The sequence below is a fragment of the Ranitomeya variabilis genome, chromosome 2 (assembly GCF_051348905.1).
Source record: "Ranitomeya variabilis isolate aRanVar5 chromosome 2, aRanVar5.hap1, whole genome shotgun sequence".
NCBI classification, from domain to species: Eukaryota; Metazoa; Chordata; class Amphibia; order Anura; family Dendrobatidae; genus Ranitomeya; species Ranitomeya variabilis.
This window is the reverse complement of record NC_135233.1, coordinates 126,486,830-126,505,871: the sequence shown is the minus strand read 5'-3', so window position 1 is coordinate 126,505,871 and position 19,042 is coordinate 126,486,830. Positions and strand designations below refer to the sequence as shown.

Genomic DNA, 19,042 nt, shown 5'->3' with positions numbered 1-19,042 from the left:
GGCATATGTACTGGAAAAGCTTGTGACTCAGATACAGAATGCGGTCATTGGCCCAACACAAAAAATATAAGTACTAGTTCCTCCCTTTGGGCTCATTCACACGTGCCGTAATAATAACCCATGGAAGTCTATGGAGTGCGATGTATAGCCAAATTACATTCAGATGTGTGACAAGGCGCATTCAAGCTCCCGCATAAATGTGTCCGGACCCGCAGCCAGCCTGTGTATTGTGCTCTGATCTCTACAGACCTCTACAGAAGGTGCCCCAAGGGGTATTCCCTTTACGTGATAATCACTGACAGGTGGGGGGCTGACCTTTGGGAGGACCCCCAATTATCCCAGTATTAAGCGTGCCACACAGTCTTTTTACAGTTTTTTGCAGGTTTGCCCACCAAATGAATGGATTTGATAGCACTTGGTTGCCATCTTTTGGCGTTTTCCCAGTGGGGATCTCGTGGAGACAATTACAGGCTTATGTTACAAAGTTACACTTTATTACATGATTAAGCAGCTAGTGGTTCACATACAATCCTGCATATGTGAAAGGAATATGGTGAAATGAGAACTTGCAAACACTCTCCTAGAATCATGGGACAGAAATCAGGAATGGTCATTCTGTAGGCCGGCGTTACTGTGTGGAGACCAGTTTTACAATCATGGCAATGATCCGGGATCCTCGGGGGCAGGTGCACAGGTCCATTGTTGGATTCTTAATTTTATCCTGCAGCAACTGATCTAGTTCACTGCGCAGCTCCTTCACCAGCTCCGCCACCTACAAAGACACGATTACACGGATGACGGATATTTAATGTCTGTTCTTTACATTGGCGACCTACAACACTACAGAAGCAGTGGCTCTGACAATCTGTGCCCTTATCCTCATCTGTAAGATTAAAGGGTAGAATAAGAAATGAAAGTAAAAAGCCGACACCTGCCTTCTGGACTAGCATTGCTCCTTGGTACAGGTACATCCGGAGGGGCTGGGTGTCAATTGCTGCAGTGTCTGGTGATTGATTACAGTCTCCTTATTTAATTAGAACAAAACGAGAGATTTCTTCCTGTTTAGATGGAATGAGAAGTCAGCAGCCGATCAGTGGCTGCTGATCTGTTGCAGCAGTCGCTTCATACCCCTTCCATTTGGGAGGTGGAGAACACATTACCGAGTACAGAGGAGCAGCACAAGCCTGGTAGTAGAGTATAGTGACTTTTTTGCTATTTCTTAAACCACCCTGGATCCATCAAGATCAACTTTTAAAATTAGTGGACAACCCCTTTAAGGAGTTAAAGGAAATCTGTTGACTGCCTAGAGGGAGCTGAGAAGCTTCCTGGCCAATAGTGAGTGTGCAGTGATCACCCTCTAGTGGTGGCTGCAGGATGCAGAATGCCATCTTCTGAATCTGCCCTATCAGTATACAAGTATAAATAGAAAAAGAAAATCGTCTCCAAGGCACAAAGGAAAGCAGTTTCTCAATTTGACGTTGCTGATGGACAGGTCTGGTACTTCCATCAGGAGGCATTTTCAGAACAGGAGAGCTGTACCGTCTGAAGAAGGCTGAACTTACAAGTCCTCCAACACATTTGTTAAAATACAGATTAAGTAGACAAATCCTTCAAATGTGCGTATTCAATGTAAATGACGAAGTGAATACACATTAAAGTGCCTCACGCAACACACACAAAAAAAGACAGGTGCTGCGATTCCCAGCATAGCAGGGTTACGTGACCACTGCAGCCAATTAGAGGGAGCTGATCAGTTGCACCCTTCATACTTCTGTCAGTGAACGCTGCAGACAATCCGCATTCTCTGATTGTTATGTCACGTGACTGCCAGGCATCACAGGAGCAACAGTGGTCCAGGAGGCAAGAATATGTTTTCTTAAGCAATTAAGTGGGGTTATTCAGTTATGGACAGCCCCTTTAAAACTCAAATTTCTGTCTGCTTATAGCCACCACTAGGTGGAGCTATAGACAACTTCATAATATATCCACATAACTTCTAGAGACCAGTTGTGCAGCAATAGTCACATTTTGCCCCATATGTCCAGCAGCATAACAATGATGACTGGAGAGGATCCCGCCTGGATCCCCGGACAGACAGGGCTTCAGCGCTCATAGGGTCACTATGACACAGATACAGTTGAGCACTGTGGCAAATAAGAGCGCCATCGGTTCTCTGTGCTACCGCTTCCTCTGGCAAGCAGCACACGTCTTCTAGCCCGCGGCTTGCCAGGTGCAGGAAGCACAGACAGGGAGCACTGCCTGCGCCCGGCCGAGAGCTCCGAAGGCGAGGAGAGCCACGTCGCTCATTGTGGGAGCGGGGCCAGGTGAATGTCAATGTGTTTATTTTTATTGCAAGTAAAATGACAAGGGGGCACAATTGGTGCAATATTAACACGTGAAGGCACAAAGGGGCATTAACAATACATGATGGCTAAGGGGGTATCGATATTACAAGGTATCACAAAGGGGCATTAATACCTGGAGGAAAAATGGCAAATCAACACATCGGGGGACAATTACTATATGGAAGCATTTTGTTTTGTGGTGGCATGGTGTGTAAGTGAAGTAAGACAAGAGGTCTGTGTGTTAAGTTCTGCGAGATGAGATGTGAGAGTTATCTGGGACAGATGGAGGAAGGAAAATGACAATCCAACGATAGGAGATATCATGTGAGCCACTGGACTTACCTGTACAGTAGTCACCTACACAATCTGAAGAAGATCTGCTAGTCACCACGCTATGGTCACTGTGTGGGTGTATTATTGGATTTAGTGCAGTATTTTCTTCACATTAATAAGTGGTCATTTCATGGCAGCATTATTTGTCCCATGTATAGACTATTGATGGTAATTGGCTTCTAAATACTAGGATTTGTTCTTTAGTTATGTGGTAATGTGGTCATGGTTTGGCAGCATGATGTAGGACATCCACTTTTTATGCCAGATGTACATCATGAAAACTAACATGGTGTATCCCAAACTCCAGTCCTCACAGTCCAACACATCATGTTTTCAGGATTTCCTTAGTATTGCACAAGTGAGAGAACCTGGGACAATTTCTAATGCCTTAATAATATTTCCATCACCTGAGCAATAGTAAGAAACTCCATCTGTTGGGGGCCGTGAGGACTGGGCTTTGGGAAACAGTGCCCCAACCCATTCCGATGCCCTCAGTGACAATAGAGTATTTTGCGTTCTGACTAGTGATGAGCGAGTATACTCGTTACTCGGGTTTCCCTGAGTATTTGTTAGTGCTTGGAGATTTAGTTTTCTTCGGCCGCAGCTGTATGATTTGCGACTGCTAGACAGCCTGAATACTTGTGGGGATTGCCCGTTTGTTAGGGAATTCGCACGTGTTCAAACTGCCTAGCAGTCGCAAATCATGCAGCTGCAGCGAAGAAAACTAAATCTCCGAGCACTAACAAATACTCGGAGAACACCCGAGCAACGAGTATACTCGCTCATCACTAGTTACGACCTGCTCAATCTTCATTTCACCAGTTAGCAAATGATAACTTTTGTTAGATGGTAAGGTCCATATACAGATCAGATAAAAGTCAGCAGAACCAGTCAATATTGGTTGACCACCCTATTGTGAATGAAGGGAGGGGTTGGGGCCTCCTGACTCTCCCCAACAGATTATGTAGGCGGAGAGAAGGATATGGGTTGTTGGTCATTTCTATGCAAGGAGGACTTGGCAGACATAGCTAATGTGTATGCCCAGAGTTAAGTTTCTCAATATGTACGTTCAGTGGTCCTGATGGCTTTACCTGATGTGAGGCAGCTGCAAAACGAATCCACCCGTCATCCAACGAGACAACAAATTCTCCTTTGCGAAGTTCGACATTAACTTGTCCACCACCAAACAACACCAGAGGGTATACAGACACCATGCTGCAGTCTCGCACAAAAACACGGCTTGTCTTAATCTTTTCATGATAGACCAGGTAAGGGCTGTCAAAATGCCGCACCTAAAACACACACCCAATAAAAAGATTGCATAATATGGATTCGTAAAGAGGGCTGACAAGGAACTATGGGGTCAGTGTCTAACCTGGAAATTAATGGAGGAGGGATGGATGTGAACGTAACCATCATTCTTGGTGACAAACTTCAGCTCCTCAGCTTTAGGTTGCATCTTTACAGCTCCTGCTCTTGTCACTTGATACTTGCCTTCTGGAGATTTCACCTGAATACACAGACAATTTATATTGGTTTTCAGATAATTAGATTAACTTTGTAAGGATTAAAGGTACCTTCACACTAAACGATATCGCTAGTGATCCGTGACGTTGCAGCATCCTGGCTAGCGATATCGTTGTGTTTGACATGCAGCAGCGATCAGGATCCTGCTGTGATATCGCTGGTCGTTGATTAAAGTTCAGAACTTTATTTGGTCGTCAGATCGCCGTGTATCGTTGTGTTTGACAGCAAAAGCAACGATACCAGCGATGTTTTACAATGGTAACCAGGGTAAATATCGGGTTACTAAGCGCAGGGCCGCGCTTAGTAACCCGATGTTTACCCTGGTTACCAGTGTAAAATGTAAAAAAACAAACAGTACATACTCACCTTCACGTCCCTCGCCATCCGCTTCCTGCACTGACTGTGAGCGCCGGCCGTAAGTGAAAGCACAGCGGTGACGTCACCGCTCTGCTGTTAGGGCCGGCGCTCAGTCAGTGCAGGAAGCGGACGGCGAGGGACGTGAAGGTGAGTATGTACTGTTTGTTTTTTTACATTTTACACTGGTAACCAGGGTAAACATCGGGTTACTAAGCGCGGCCCTGCGCTTAGCAACCCGATGTTTACCCTGGTTACCCGGGGACCTCGGCATCGTTGGTCGCTGGAGAGCGGTCTGTGTGACAGCTCTCCAGCGACCAAACAGCGACGCTGCAGCGATCGGCATCGTTGTCTGTATCGCTGCAGCGTCGCTTCGTGTGAAGGTACCTTAAGAGACTTCCAGTCAGATAAGGGAGTGATCTGGTTTGGTGGACACTTTTCCTCATTTCTATAGCAGAGCAGATAATGAAGGGCCACATATCGGCTCCCTGACTGTGGCTGTGTACTGTGATGTTTCTTTACTCTGATGTTGCAATGCAATTGTGGTGGGTCAGGGATTCATGGGTTCATTCTAGTTTTCCATTTAAGAAAATTTGTCTTCTATGTCAGGAGGGTTGTTTTACATTCGCCTATATCAGGGGGCCACAACCTACAGTTACATATGGACAAAGAAATGCTTGCCTGTGTAGTTTTCACATCAAGGAGACGAGGTGCACACAGCACAGGGGTGGGAGAGTACAATTACTGTACTGCATTCTCATCTCGGAGTCCCCATATATTAGAAAATGATTCCCTGAAAGACACTTCAGAAAGGAGCATACAAGATGGACTGAAGCACAGATGTGTGAAACCAGCCCCGGAACAGACCGTGATGTACAGACCAGCTGCTGACGTGAACTTAAGAGCCTCATAGCCTCAAAAGCTGCTTAGTTTTGGTCAGGAGACCCTCAGCCCATCTGCCCACTGCAGTCCGTACTCAGCTGGTGAAACATGGATGTGTGAAAATGGCCTTGGCTCAGTGGTAGCTGCCAAAGCTAGGAGCTTTAAAATTCTTCCTGGGGCATAAGGTCTCAATTCTCCCAAAAGGTGAACGTACTGGAAGTAGAACTTGCGCTTTTGGGATACCATAAGTGTTTTAAACAGAAGTACCCATAAAGAGTTTTACCGAGGCCCTTGGAAGTGGTTCAGCATGAACTTACAGTCCTCAGGATAAAAAAAAGGTTGTGCACACCTATATGAAAACTGCAGAATAAGGCTTCACATAGGGTTTTTAGTTCTTTTTCAGGTTTTACTTGCTCTATAAAGAAGTCTACAAAAAAAAAAAAAAGGGCTGACAAAAAATATCACAAGTACAGCATGTGGTGTTATGAAGAATAGACAAATGCAACAAATAAAAAAAAAATGGCCTGGAAGCAGTTTGTAGCATAGTTCATATTTCCTTTGTGACTTCACACTTACAATCGACCGCAGTGGTTATCTCCACAAAGAAAAGAAAAGAAAGTGAAACTAAGAAAAAAAAAACCCACACGAAAATGTTAAAAAAAATGCTGTATGTAAACCAGCCTAATAGGTGACCGGTGTAGTAATAGAGCAGACTAAGAGGACGAGATTGTGCCATTTGCAGCAAGAGCTAGTTATAGTATAAAGCCCATCGACCTCACACTGATGAATCGTGACAGTGCGCGATTCCCCTGTATTCCTTGTGCAAGTGAGCGGTCATGTATCTGCACATACAGTGGCATTGTAAAAGTTTGGGCATCAAACTGCTCACTTGCGCAAGGAATACAAGGGAATCGTGACAGTGTGCACATTGCGCACTGTCACGATTCGTCAGTGTGTGATGGGATTGTTTTGGCTTTTTTTTAGAAGAGGAGTTGCATTCTTAATCGCACCATTAGTGTTGTAATGCAGGTAATGATCTGATGTATGCATGGTTTCTGATTCCAGGTGCAGTCGGCTTTATACTATAACTAGCGCCTGCTGCAAATGGCAGTGTCTCATCCACTTAGTCTGCTCTGTTACTACGCCGGTCAAGTACAGGCATCTGCGTGATTTACTTTCCGACAGCTTGGTAAATACCCATGTAAATGATGAATTTGCTACCACTATGGACCAGAAGGTCGCCCATAAATTTGACGTGTGTGGTACCTACAGCGTCTGGTCTCTACAGCGTCTGGTCTGGCTGATAAAACAATCATTAAATTTTGTTTTAGAGAAGATGATGTGGAAAAAAAAAATCATTAAAACCCTAATATTTTAGAACAGTTGTTGAAAGCAATAGTGACGGATTTGCTCTTCATTTAGTAAAATAGTTACTTCTTGATGTCTAACCATTGGATCCGCTGTGATTTGTAAGAACCGATAAAAAAAAAAAAATAGTAGCCATGAACTTACTTGGACAACATTGGGATATAAAGCTGCACACAGCATGGCTGACATTAATTTAATATTCTCTGCATTCGTATTAGACTGTAGGGAAATAAAACAAAACAAAAGTTGATTACGAACAAAAAAAAAATAAAAAAATATAGTGATTTTTAGAATATACTACAGTATCACACAGTCTTCCAATTTAAAAGTATAGGGAAAAACTAAAATTAAATATTATACTGTATATACATTTTTTCTTTATAGCTTATTAGATTACAAATTAAACAGGTCGTCAACTATTGCCTAGATCTGGATACCTGACCCCTTGAGGACAACCCAACTTTGCAATAACTTTTTTAGTTTTCCATGCAGATAGACATGTGAGGGGTTGTTTTTTTTTTGTGGGAAAAAGTGTAGATTTGATTGACACCGTTCATTTTACCTTACAGTCTATGGGAAAATAGAAAAACAATTCCAAGTGCAGTGAAAAACAAAACAAAACAAAAAAAAAAAACAACTATCACCTACAATCTTGCCATTGAGTTTTGGGTTTAAGTAACCCAATCTTGGGTTAAAATAACCAAACAACATGATTCTTCAGGTCAGTACAATTAAAGCGATATCCGACATCTATAGTGTTTTTTTTTTACCATTTTAATGGCTTAAAAACTCTGAACTTTGTTTAAAAAAAAATGTAAAAAAAAATTGTGCTACTATTTTCAGAGCCACAAAACTCTTTGTGAAGATTTGTTATTTTTTTGTGTGGCAAGGTGATGGTTTTATTGTTGCCAATATGGTGTAATTCTTATTTCTGAGGAACATTTTTTGGTCAGAGGGGATGTGTAAAGAAAAAAAAAAAATTATAATAATTTTGACATTTTTAATTTTTTTCCCCCCGGTTTGATATTCACAGTGTAGGTCAAATAATTTTATGGTTTCATAAAGTGGACTTTTATGGAAGTGATGTTACCATATACATAAAAGGAAGGGGTAGGGTTAATTCAATTTTTGTGTTTTTTAGTCCCTTAAGGGGCTTGAACCTTTCATCATTCGATCGCTTTACTACTGTGTATAGTAAAAATCACTGTTTCCTATGAATCTCAGCAAACACGTCGTCCCCTCACACTGGCTGCCTTTTACATGGAAGCTGAAGAGGGGTGAGTGCCGTCGCTCTGCTGCAGAGCGGTGTATCATTATAACTATAAGAAGAAAGCTGTGCAGGTGTTATAACTAATACAGTACAGGAGATCAGGAGAGCAGACTGTCAGTCATTACATGTCTCACACTGGTAACTCCCCCTTTTATTTATCATAATCTCTGGAGGCAGATTCTCATGTAGATCTACGTCCGGCCCATAGATCTTAACACCTCATTTACATATGAAGAAAAACTTGGCTTTCTCCAGAATAAGACATCGGATCGCAGATCTCAAGGTATCCTGTTATTCAGCCTCCTATGAGCTACATGCCTATATAGACGTCTTTGAAGGGTTGACCTTAATGACAGATTCCCTTTATCTAATATTCTGGTGACACATTTTTATTACAGAAAATCAACTATACAATCTACAAAACTGCTGCCATAGTGTTATATAGGACATTGATTGCGCAGAGAGTAGTGCAGTTTTAGCAGCATCCAGCATATGAGGCGTCATGTGTGCCCCTTGTCCCCTTTACAGGTAGTGTGTGCTACTTTAGAGGGGTACATTTTTTCCTTTATGCTGTAAGGCCCATTTCAGAGTGGAGGCTCTTTCGAAGGCGATTACTATCCTAACACTATGTCAGCAGTCCGGGGTACTTTGTAGTTTATTACTATGTAAGGGAGGCACTTACCTCCTCGCCTGTAGATTCCACCACTCCATCTCCCTTCTGACCCCATCTTTTTTCAATATCTCTAGCCCTAAGCCCTTCTTTCACAAAGCCAATGTCAGACAAAAGTTCTGTAAACTGTCGTTTCAGACTCGCTATTTCCTGCAAAATAAAAGGTTACTGTAACGTACGATTGCTTTAGAGAGTGGCAGAGCTTGCATAGAATAAAAAAAGAATTTCAACAGAAAGAAGGTCCCTTTATGTATAAAATAAAGACACATGTCAGGTCCCCCGACTGCTATTATAGCAGTATGCATATGGATTGGTGCACGTTGTACAACAGCACTGCAGTCTTTCGCCAATGTACTTTTTTTTTTGCCGCTTTGCATATGTCAATGAGCCAAGACTAATCTAAGAGGTGAGCCTCCGCAGACTAGTCCTGCCCCCCCCCCCCCATCTCCTAATCACACCTCCCTGGGCATGATTGACAACCTGTATAATGCTGCGTTCACTTGTTACAGCCAGAGTGTGGTTTTATCAGCAGCCAAGGCAAAAGCCCAGCTTTGCTGTAATTTTTAGCAATCACTACAAAATTGTCCCAATTTTACAGTTGCATAAAAAAAACAAAAAACCCGCAAGTGTGAATGCTGCCTAACCATCTATATATATAATTGTCTAAGGGGCACTTCTGTCTGTCTGTCACGGAAATCCCATGTCGCCGATTGGTCTCGGCCGGCAGGCCGTGACGGGCACAGTCAGGCCACGAATTCGCCCCTTCCTACTCTCTGTCAGTGCCCCCTCCAGTCAGCGCTCACACAGGGTTAATGGCTGCGTTACACCGCGTTATGCTGCGGTGTAACGCAGTCCGTTATCGCTGCTATTAACCCTGTGTGACCAACTTTTTACTATTGATGCTGCCTATCTAATGTTAAAAATAATAAAATAAAAAATCATTATATACTCACATTCCGTCGCCTTTCCCACTGCTTCTCGCGACGCTCCAGTCCATGCATTGCGGTCTCGTGAGATGATAACGTAGCGGTCTCGCAAGATCGCTACGTCATCATCTCGCGAGACCGCAATGCATTCTTGGGACCGGAGCGTCGCGAAAAGCATCGGTAAATGCCTGGGCTGGATCCGGGGGCCGACGGAAGACGAGTATATAACTTTTTTTTTTACAGGGATATGGTGCCCACATTGCTATATACTACGTAGGCTGGGTTATATGCTGCATGGGCTGTGTTATATACTATATCTCTGTGCTATATACTACGTGGCTGTGCTATATATTATGTGGCTGGGCAATATACTACATCGCTGTGCTCTATACTACGTGGCCTGTGTTATATACTGCATGGGCTGTGTTATATACTACGTGGCTGTGCTATATACTACGTGGCTGTGCTATATACTACGTGGCTGTGCTATATACTACGTGGCTGTGCTATATACTACGTGGCTGTGCTATATATTACTGGGCTGTGCTATATACTATGTGGGCTGTGTTATATACTGCATGGGCTGTGTTATATACTACGTCTCTGTGCTATATACTACGTGGCTGTGCTAAATACTACGTGGCTGTGCAATATATTACGGGTCTGTGCAATACATTACGTGGCTGGGCAATATACTACGTGTCTGAGCTATATACTACGGGGGCTGTGCTATATACTACGGGGGCTGTGCTATATACTAGGCGGGCTGTGTTATATACTACATGGACTGGGCAATATACTACGTGGCTGGGCAATATACTGCGTGGGCTGTGCTATATACTACGTGGGCTGTGTTATATACTACGTGGGCTGTGTTATATACTACGTGGGCTGTGTTATATACTACGTGGGCTGTGTTATATACTACGTGGGCTGTGTTATATACTACGTGGGCTGTGTTATATACTACGTGGGCTGTATGCTACTTGGCTGTGCTATATTTCTATGCTGTATCTGTGCATCATGAATCGTGGTATGTGTTAAAGAGGGGGGCCCACTGAGTCTCTTTCGCCCGGGGCCCTCAAAAACCTGGAGCAGGCCCTGACTTCACTGATTGTTCGCGGCCGGATGTGACCAATCAGCGACAGGCGCAGTCCAGCAGCAAATTGGCGCGGAATTTCATCCACGCTTCGCTAATTGGTCGTGCCTGGCCGGCCGAATCCTGTGTATAAATTACATTATTCTGAAAACTTCATAAATATACTACATACATATTCTAGAATACCCGATGCGTTTGAATCGGGCCACCATCTAGTTCTTTCATAACTGGGGATGTATGCTGACTGTCAAACTAATGAAACACAGTGACTAGCCCAAGGGGAAGAGACTACTTACTGGACTAGTGCTGCCTAATTAGCATATGCCGAGCCCCTAAATTAAATTTGATTCTTCAAAGATTATTGCAATTGTGTGAAACATAAAAGACATGATCAAATTAAAGATCAGAGGCGTATCTAGGGGAAGAGGGGCAGGCGGGGCATATGCCCCAGGCGCAGCCGGCAGGGGTGGACCATTTGTTAAGGCGTTTTCCCGGTAGCTGCATTTTGCCGCCGCCCGGGCTGGGAGTCAGCTGACAGCCAGCTCAGAGAAGGTGCTGGTGAGTACAACTGAACCCCAGACCACCAGGTGAGACAGACATCAGCAGCACGTAAAAAGCAGCTTTTAATTTGCTTAAAAACCAGCAAAAATGCAACATGTGAACAAAGCCTTATGATGAAGGGGCAGCTATGGCTTTCCTTCATGTATTGCTTAATCTCAGAAACCATTCAGTAAAGGCCCCGTCTCACTTAGCGACGCTAAAGCGATTCCGACAACGATACGACCTGTCAGGGATCGTTACTGCGTCGCTATGTGGTCGCTGGTGAGATGTCAAACAGTGAGATCTTCCAACGATCGCTTCTGCGATCTCACTGTTTGACATCTCACCAGCGACCTGTAGAGACCTGTACAACGATGTCACATGGAAGCTATTATGACGATTCAGTGTCTGAGTCGTCAACGAGGTCGTTGGTAAGGTGTCAAACACAGCGATGTGTGCTACCCAGCGGGACCTCAACGATCAAAAAAAGGTCCAGGCCATTCCGACACGACCAGCGATCTCACAGCAGGGGCCTGGTCGCTGTTACGTGTCACACATAGCGAGATCGCTACTGAGGTCGCTGTTGCGTCACAAAACTTGTGACTCAGCAGCGATCTCGCTAGCGATCTCGCTTAGTGAGACGGGGGCTTAAGAAACTATACAAAGATAAGAGACATCTCATTACCTGGAGCACTCTAGAAGACAAGAAGTTCTCTCGGCAATATTGGTACCCAGCCCGCGAGTTCTCTCTAATGACTGTACGCCAAGCCTACATGGAGAAAGGAGAGTTTTCATTGCCATAATACTGATCCAAAGTATAGATTTAAAAAAAAAAAAATTGGACAAGCCCAGAAGAGAAAAATAAAGCTTTAAAAATTAAACAAAAAAAACAATGACTACATTCTTTAAAAAAAAAATACATAAAATTCTTTTTGAGCATGAGAGCTACAACATTTAAAAAATGTTCCATTGATGAAGCTGTGCGAGGGCGCTCTTTTTTTTCTGCGTGGCAAGCTGCACTCTTTATTTGGTACCATTTTGGAATACAAGAGATTTCTTTTTCACTCTTTCTTTCCATTCTTTGGGAGGCCAAACGGGGGAAAAAAAAATAAAAAGAGGCACACAGCGATCCTAGATACAATTAAAACGACACCAAATTTTTTGCTACTTTTTCAACAAAAATTGCTAAAAATTCACCTCCCTGCATAAACAATGTGACAATTTTAAAGCATGGGCTGTTGCAGAGATACCAATTATGTTCAGTTTTTTTTTCTTTAAACAAAAAAACACTATTGGGAAACTGATTTTGTGGCTTTTTTCCCACTTAAAAGCATTATCAGGCCTCCAGTTGTCATATTGCTCTCCCTCTGTGATGCGGCCATTACTGACAATAGCATGTATGAGTCTGAACACAGCAGCTGGTGTTATCCACATAGCTTAAAGCAGAATGCTGGTGATTTTTTTCCTGAAATGTCTTTTCCATAATTTTTCCGCTGCTTTCTTTTTTTCCCCCTCCATATATAAAAAGATACTGGTGGCTTCTACCACCGTTTTGGCAGTGTTCATAAGCAAAAAGCTGCCAATCAGTGGAGATGACGGGGTTGGGCTACCTGGCAGAAGGCCAAGTAGTCCTCTGGTGATAATCCCCTACTGATAGAACAGTGATTTTATAAAAACTATAGCAAGCAGTGCAGTAAGTGACACATTGCTGGAATCAGGGGCTCTGTCCCTACATTATGCTGCTCTCAGATTAGCTAGAAAAAAAACCTGCTGACAGATTCCCCTTAAATTCGTTTACCACATAAGACAACAAGAATGACATTGATGCTGATGTTAGTACTGGACAGTGACCCATACATCATAATTTGTAGACAGGTACGCTGGCAATTACAATAAGGAACATCGGCTGCCTCTACCTTATAAGCCTGGAGAAGAGCCAAGTGATCACTGTTGCCTACTGCAAATTCTTGCTTCTTCTTGTTTGCGTCTTCCTTTTTATCCCAAGGACACACCTTTTAAAAAAAAAATAATATATATATATATATTAGATGTATGAAATGCATGAGTGCTGGTACAATTCATTGGACACGTCACATGGCGGCATCACTCCTCCTGGACACTTTTTTAATGAGAGGATGATAAAAACTTGTTTCTCCTTCGCCACATTGGGGGACACAGGACCATGGGTGTTATGCTGCTGTCACTAGGAGGCTGACACTAAGTTGAGACAAAAAGAGTTAGCTCCTCCCCTGCAGTATACACCCTCATGCTGGCTTCCAGAGACCCAGTTCAAGCTTAGTGTCTGTAGGAGGCACACTGGATTTAAAAGTTCTTTTCCGGACGAAGGGGCGACGGATTCTTTCATGTTCCGATCTCCCTGAACCAACAACAAGCGAGCACGGGAGTTTCACCTCTCCGTATCCTCTCCTGCGACGTGGGATGCCACTGCCTGAGCTGACCTTTTGGGCGACGGGCCCCTTCAAGGGCACCGATCTCCCCCCTATTTTACAGTGGAGCACTGGTGTGTCACCTCCAGTATCCTCTTCTGCAGCCAGGCCTTTTTTGCCGGACATCTGCCCTGCCCACCAGGTCTCACCCTCGGCTGTTCAGAGGCACTCTTCCACTGTGGCGTCTGTGCAGCCCCCACTGCATCAGCACTGAAAAGGCGGATGATGGAAGGAGGCAGACGGTTCCTCTCCACCCCCCTTTCAAGGGATGGTGGATGGAGGCTCCCCAACCCTGCACCGTCCTAACTATCCCGGGCACCTTCATTTTGGGGTAAGTGCAACAGGGGTCGGGCTTTTTCTGGCGGTCACAGCTTTTTGGGGGGCTCCATAGCGGCAGGATTCTCCCCTTACCGCCGCGATTTCTTTCCCCGTGGTCCGCGGGTGCGCGCCGGCCGAGGCCAGAAATTTAGTCCCCAGCTTCGGCCTTGTGTAGGCCGCATTCCGGCAGGCTCCGCCCACCTCACACATCATTTCTGCGGCTCCGCCCACACTTCTGGCGCTTCTCGCTCCCTGCAAGATTACCCACAGACTCTCGGCATCGGCAGCACGCAGCGCCGGCCGGCTTCCCTGTCTCCACGGAGGTTTTCTTCTCCCACTCAGTGCCACCTATCCAATTGCGGGGCACAGGACCGGGTAAGGAGACGGCACTAACTGCTTCCCTGCAGCGTTACCCCTCAGCTTCCACCTAGCAGCTTTTCATTACATTGGGGTACAAAATGTCCCAGTCAAGGTGTAAAAAGTCCACAAAGGTGCATACAACCGATTTCTCGGCATGTACCACCTGCCAGGCTCCTTTCCCTCGGCCTCAAAGCTCCCCCCTCTGTCCTGCATGTGATGCCCAATGTGCCAGGAGCCCTCCGCCGCTACCGACCCCAGTGTTCCTAGCCCCCCTGAGTGGGCCACGTCACTGTCACAATCCATTGCTTCACTAGCCAAAGCGATTGAATCCCTTCATGACCCCTCTGGGGAGCGGGGCGTTCGTTTCCCTGGGTTAAGAGACCCCTCTGTAACGGGAATCATCGGCCAGCAGGGGCCGCTCTCACCCAAAGGAGGTTCGGACATCCAAAAAACGGATCCGCACTACCTCTCCTGAGCATTCACCACGCCATTCAGTCTCGAGTAGCTCCACTTCTCGCTCACCCTCCCCAAGGGCTCGAAGCGATCATGACGAGTATGAGTCTGAGGTGTCCATGGACGCGGATTCTCCGGAGTTCCGTTCAACTGTTGACTCCCTCATCGAGGCTGTCAATCATGCGCTAAAGGTTAATGATGACCCTAATTCAGCTCCTGATCACGCAGTCTCCTTCACGAGAACCAAGCGATCCGATAAGGTGTTCGCCTCCCATCCGGATTTCCTAGAGATAGTTCGGCGGCACAGGGAGCGTCCAGATAAACGCTTTACGGGGAAAAAGGTCCTGGAATCAAAGTATCCCTTTTCCGCAGATCTGGTCAAGGATTGGACCAAACAACCGCTGGTAGATCCTCCGGTATCGCGTTTGGCTACCAAAACGCTGTTATCAGTACCTGACGGGGCTTCAATCAAAAATCCCACAGAACGCCAGTTAGATTCTCTGGCGCGCTCAGTGTATGAAGCCTCAGGTTCCTCCCTATCTCCCTCCTTCACTGCGGCATGGGTCGCCAAGGCAATGGTTTTCTGGGCAGATGCTCTTGCAAAATCCATTCAGGACCAGGCTCTTCCGTCTGAGGCGGTGGACCTCGCCAAACAAATTGCTATGGCTGCAGATTATGTGATGTACGCATCATTAGACGCAGCAGACTGTGCGGCAACCGTGGCTTCAAACGCCGTCACCATCAGGAGAGCTATTTGGCTTAGAGAGTGGCGTGCGGATTCCTCCTAAAAAAAGTCTCCGATTTCTCTTCCCTTTCAGGGCGGACGCCTGTTTGGAGAAAAATTGGACCAAGTTATTTGCGATGCTACAGGGGGAAAAAGCAAGTTCCTCCCTCAACACAGGGCAAAAGCTGTTTTTCAGCACCAACAGCATTTTCGTTTTCGCCCCTTTCGCGGTGGCCCTTTCTGGTCCAACTCCACAGCATCGTCTAGATCAGAACGATCTACACGCACAGACAGACTCTCGGCCTTCTTACAGACCGAATCAGTCCTGGCGAGGAAAACCTAGACAACCCAGAACCAGAGGTTCTAGGCCTGCCAGATTTCCTTCACAATGACTCGGGGAGAATTACAGTCGACACAACCGAGATAGGCGGATGCCTGCTTCTTTTTCGACACATCTGGCTTTCCGTCATCCACAACGAATGGGTCAGAGACCTGGTGTCTTCTGGTTACAAAATAGAATTCTCCGCCTCCCCTCCAGCTCAGTTTTTTCCCTCTCGTCTCCCAAGTTCGGGAGCTCAGTCTCGTGCTCTTCACTGCGCCATCGTATCCCTCCGCCAAAACGGGGTCATCGTTCCGGTTCCGGAACGCGAGACATTCAGAGGTTTTTACTCAAATCTCTTCGTCGTGCCAAAAAAGGACGGGACTGTGCGCCCCATTTTGGACTTGAAGCTCCTAAATAAGTATGTAAAGGTACGGCACTTCCGGATGGAATTCCTCTGGTAGATCATCTCCTCAATGGAGAGAGGCGAGTTCCTAGCATCAATAGACATCAAAGATGCTTATCTTCATATCCCAATCTTTCCGCCACATCAAAGATTCCTCCGCTTCGCCATACTAGAGGACCATTTTCAATTCACGGCCTTACCCTTCGGTCTTGCCACAGCGCCCAGGGTATTCACGAAGGTCATGGCGGCTGTCATGGCCATTCTACACTCCCGGGGAGTGGTCGTGTTGCCATACTTAGATAAACCTTTGATGAGAAGGTCGTCTGTTCATGCCTGCGAAGCAAGCGTCCGCATTACGTTGGATTCCCTTTCGCGCCTGGGCTGGTTAATCAACTTGGACAAGTCCTCCCCGTTCCAGCTCAAAGGATCTCTTTCCTAGGCATGATCCTGGACACGTCCAAGGGGCTGGTTTTACTTCCTTGGTCCAAGGCCCAAGCGCTTCAGCAGGGAGCCCGGACGCTCTGTCGCCCTTGTCCGCAGTCCATTCGGTTTGCCATGAAGATCCTGGGGAAGATGGTGGCCGCAATGGAAGCGATTCCCTTCGCCCAACTGCATCTCCGTCTCTTACAACAAGCTCTACTGGACAATTGGGACAGGAGTCCCTTAACCCTCGACAGGCCATGTCCTCTGCCCCCGCGGACCAGGCAAGCGCTCAAATGGTGGACTTTGGAATCATCTCTCAACCAGGGGAGGTCTTTTCTCCCGATCCATTGGCTGGTGGTGACCACCGACGCCAGTCTCCTCGGTTGGGGAGCGGTGTTTCACCACCACACTGCCCAGGGGCGTTGGACGATTCGGGAGTCGAAACTTCCCATAAACATTCTGGAGATCCGAGCTATCAGGTTTGCCCTGAGACGCTTTCACTTCCAGCTCGCGGGTCACCCAATCAGAATTCAGTCGGACGTCACAGCGGTGGCGTACATAAACCATCAGGGGGTACCCGCAGCAGGGCGGCGATGCAGGAGGTCTCACATATTCTCCGTTGGGCCGAGGCCAACCACTCCACCATTTCCGCAGTGCACATTCCGGGCGTCGAGAACTGGGCGGCGGACTTTCTCAGCCGTCAGGGTCTCGCCTCGGGAGAGTGGGAACTCCATCCAGAGGTTTTTCATCAAATCTGCCTTCGCTGGGGAACTCCGGACGTGGACCTGATGGCGTCCAGACTGAACGCCAAGGTCCCCAACTTCATAGCACGTTCTCGGGATCCCCGAGCCGTAGGGGTGGATGCACTGATATCCCCATGGCACCGGTTCAAATTCCCGTACGTGTTCCCTCCACTTCCTCTGTTGCCGAAAGTGATCCGAAAAATCAAGATGGAAGGGGTTCCGGTGATCCTTATCGCCCCGGATTGGCCACTTCGCGCATGGTTGGTGGAACTCGTTCATCTCGTATCCGACGTCCCCTGGCGGTTACCAGACCTCCCAGATCTGCTGCGCCAAGGACCGATCTACCACCAGAGCTCAGGGGCCCTACGTTTAACGGCTTGGCTGTTGAAACCTGGATCCTAACCCAAGCAGGTCTCTCCCAGCAGGTAATTGCCACCATGATCAGCGCTCGCAAGACGTCTTCCGCTCGCATATATCACCGCACCTGGAAAGCCTTTTTCTCATGGTGCAGGCTCCGCGGTCGTCCCCCTCTTGTTTTCTCCGTTCCTTCCATTCTGGAATTTCTCCAGTCCGGCTTGGATTCTAGCCTGGTGCTCAGTTCCCTCAAGGGTCAGATCTCAGCGTTATCGGTGTTTTTCCAGCATAAGATTGCCGCTCACTTGCAAGTCAGGACCTTTATTCAAGGGGTCTCCCACGTGGTACCCCCCTACAGAATGCCGTTAGAGACCTGGGATCTCAATTTGGTCTTGAGCGTACTTCAGGAATCTCCATTTGAACCTCTGCAGGACGTCCCGCTGACCATCCTCTCCTGGAAGGTTGCCTTCCTTGTGGCAGTGACATCTATCAGGCACGTCTTGGAGTTGGCCGCACTATCCTGCCGGGCGCCTTTCCTTTCCTTTCACCAGGACAAAGTAGTCTTACGCCCATCTCCGGCTTTTCTCTCTAAGGTGGTTTCATCCTTCCACCTTAATGAAGATATCATTCTTCCCTCCTTCTGCCCTCAGCCGAGACATAGGGTCGAAAAGGCCCTTCATACCTTGGACGTGGTACGGGCCCTCAGGAGGTACGTTTCTAGGACTGCTCCTTTCCGCAAATTGGACTCCCTCTTTGTCCTCCCGGAGGGTCACAGAAAGGGTTCAGCCGTGTCTAAGGCACAATAGCCAGATGTATCCGATTGGCTATCCAAGAATCTTATCGGGTCAAGGGCAGGCCTATCCCGGCGGGGGTTAGAGCACACTCTACTCGGTCTGTGGGCGCTTCCTGGGCCATTCGGCACCAGGCAACAGCGGAGCAGGTTTGCAAAGCCGCAACATGGTCTAGCCTGCATACTTTCACAAAGCACTACAACGTCCACACTCAATCTTCCGCGGATGAGGCCCTTGGGAGACGTATTCTGCAGGCGGCCGTTGTGCACTTATAGTCAGATGGTACACAGAGTTGTTTGGTTGTATTGTTCCCCACCCAGGGACTACTTTGGGACGTCCCATGGTCCTGTGTCCCCCAATGTGGTGAAGGAGAAATAGGGATTTTTGTGT

The 19,042-nt window shown here is 46.7% G+C and overlaps 1 protein-coding gene across 3 annotated transcripts in view; it reads right to left on the bottom strand.

Moving 5' to 3' along the window:
* Nucleotides 1-472: 472 nt before the first annotated feature.
* DHX57 (DExH-box helicase 57) overlaps nucleotides 473-19,042 on the bottom strand; it is a 91,711-nt gene continuing 73,141 nt past the window's right edge. For all 3 annotated transcript variants that reach the window (XM_077282955.1, XM_077282957.1, XM_077282956.1), the window contains 7 exons: nucleotides 13,231-13,326; nucleotides 12,000-12,083; nucleotides 8,762-8,899; nucleotides 6,954-7,028; nucleotides 4,054-4,188; nucleotides 3,770-3,970; nucleotides 473-772 (listed from right to left, as the gene is read on the bottom strand). In XM_077282955.1, coding sequence (XP_077139070.1) covers nucleotides 629-772; nucleotides 3,770-3,970; nucleotides 4,054-4,188; nucleotides 6,954-7,028; nucleotides 8,762-8,899; nucleotides 12,000-12,083; nucleotides 13,231-13,326 — 873 coding nt within the window. In that variant the 3' untranslated portion in view covers nucleotides 473-628. The remainder of the gene's footprint in view (nucleotides 773-3,769; nucleotides 3,971-4,053; nucleotides 4,189-6,953; nucleotides 7,029-8,761; nucleotides 8,900-11,999; nucleotides 12,084-13,230; nucleotides 13,327-19,042) is intronic.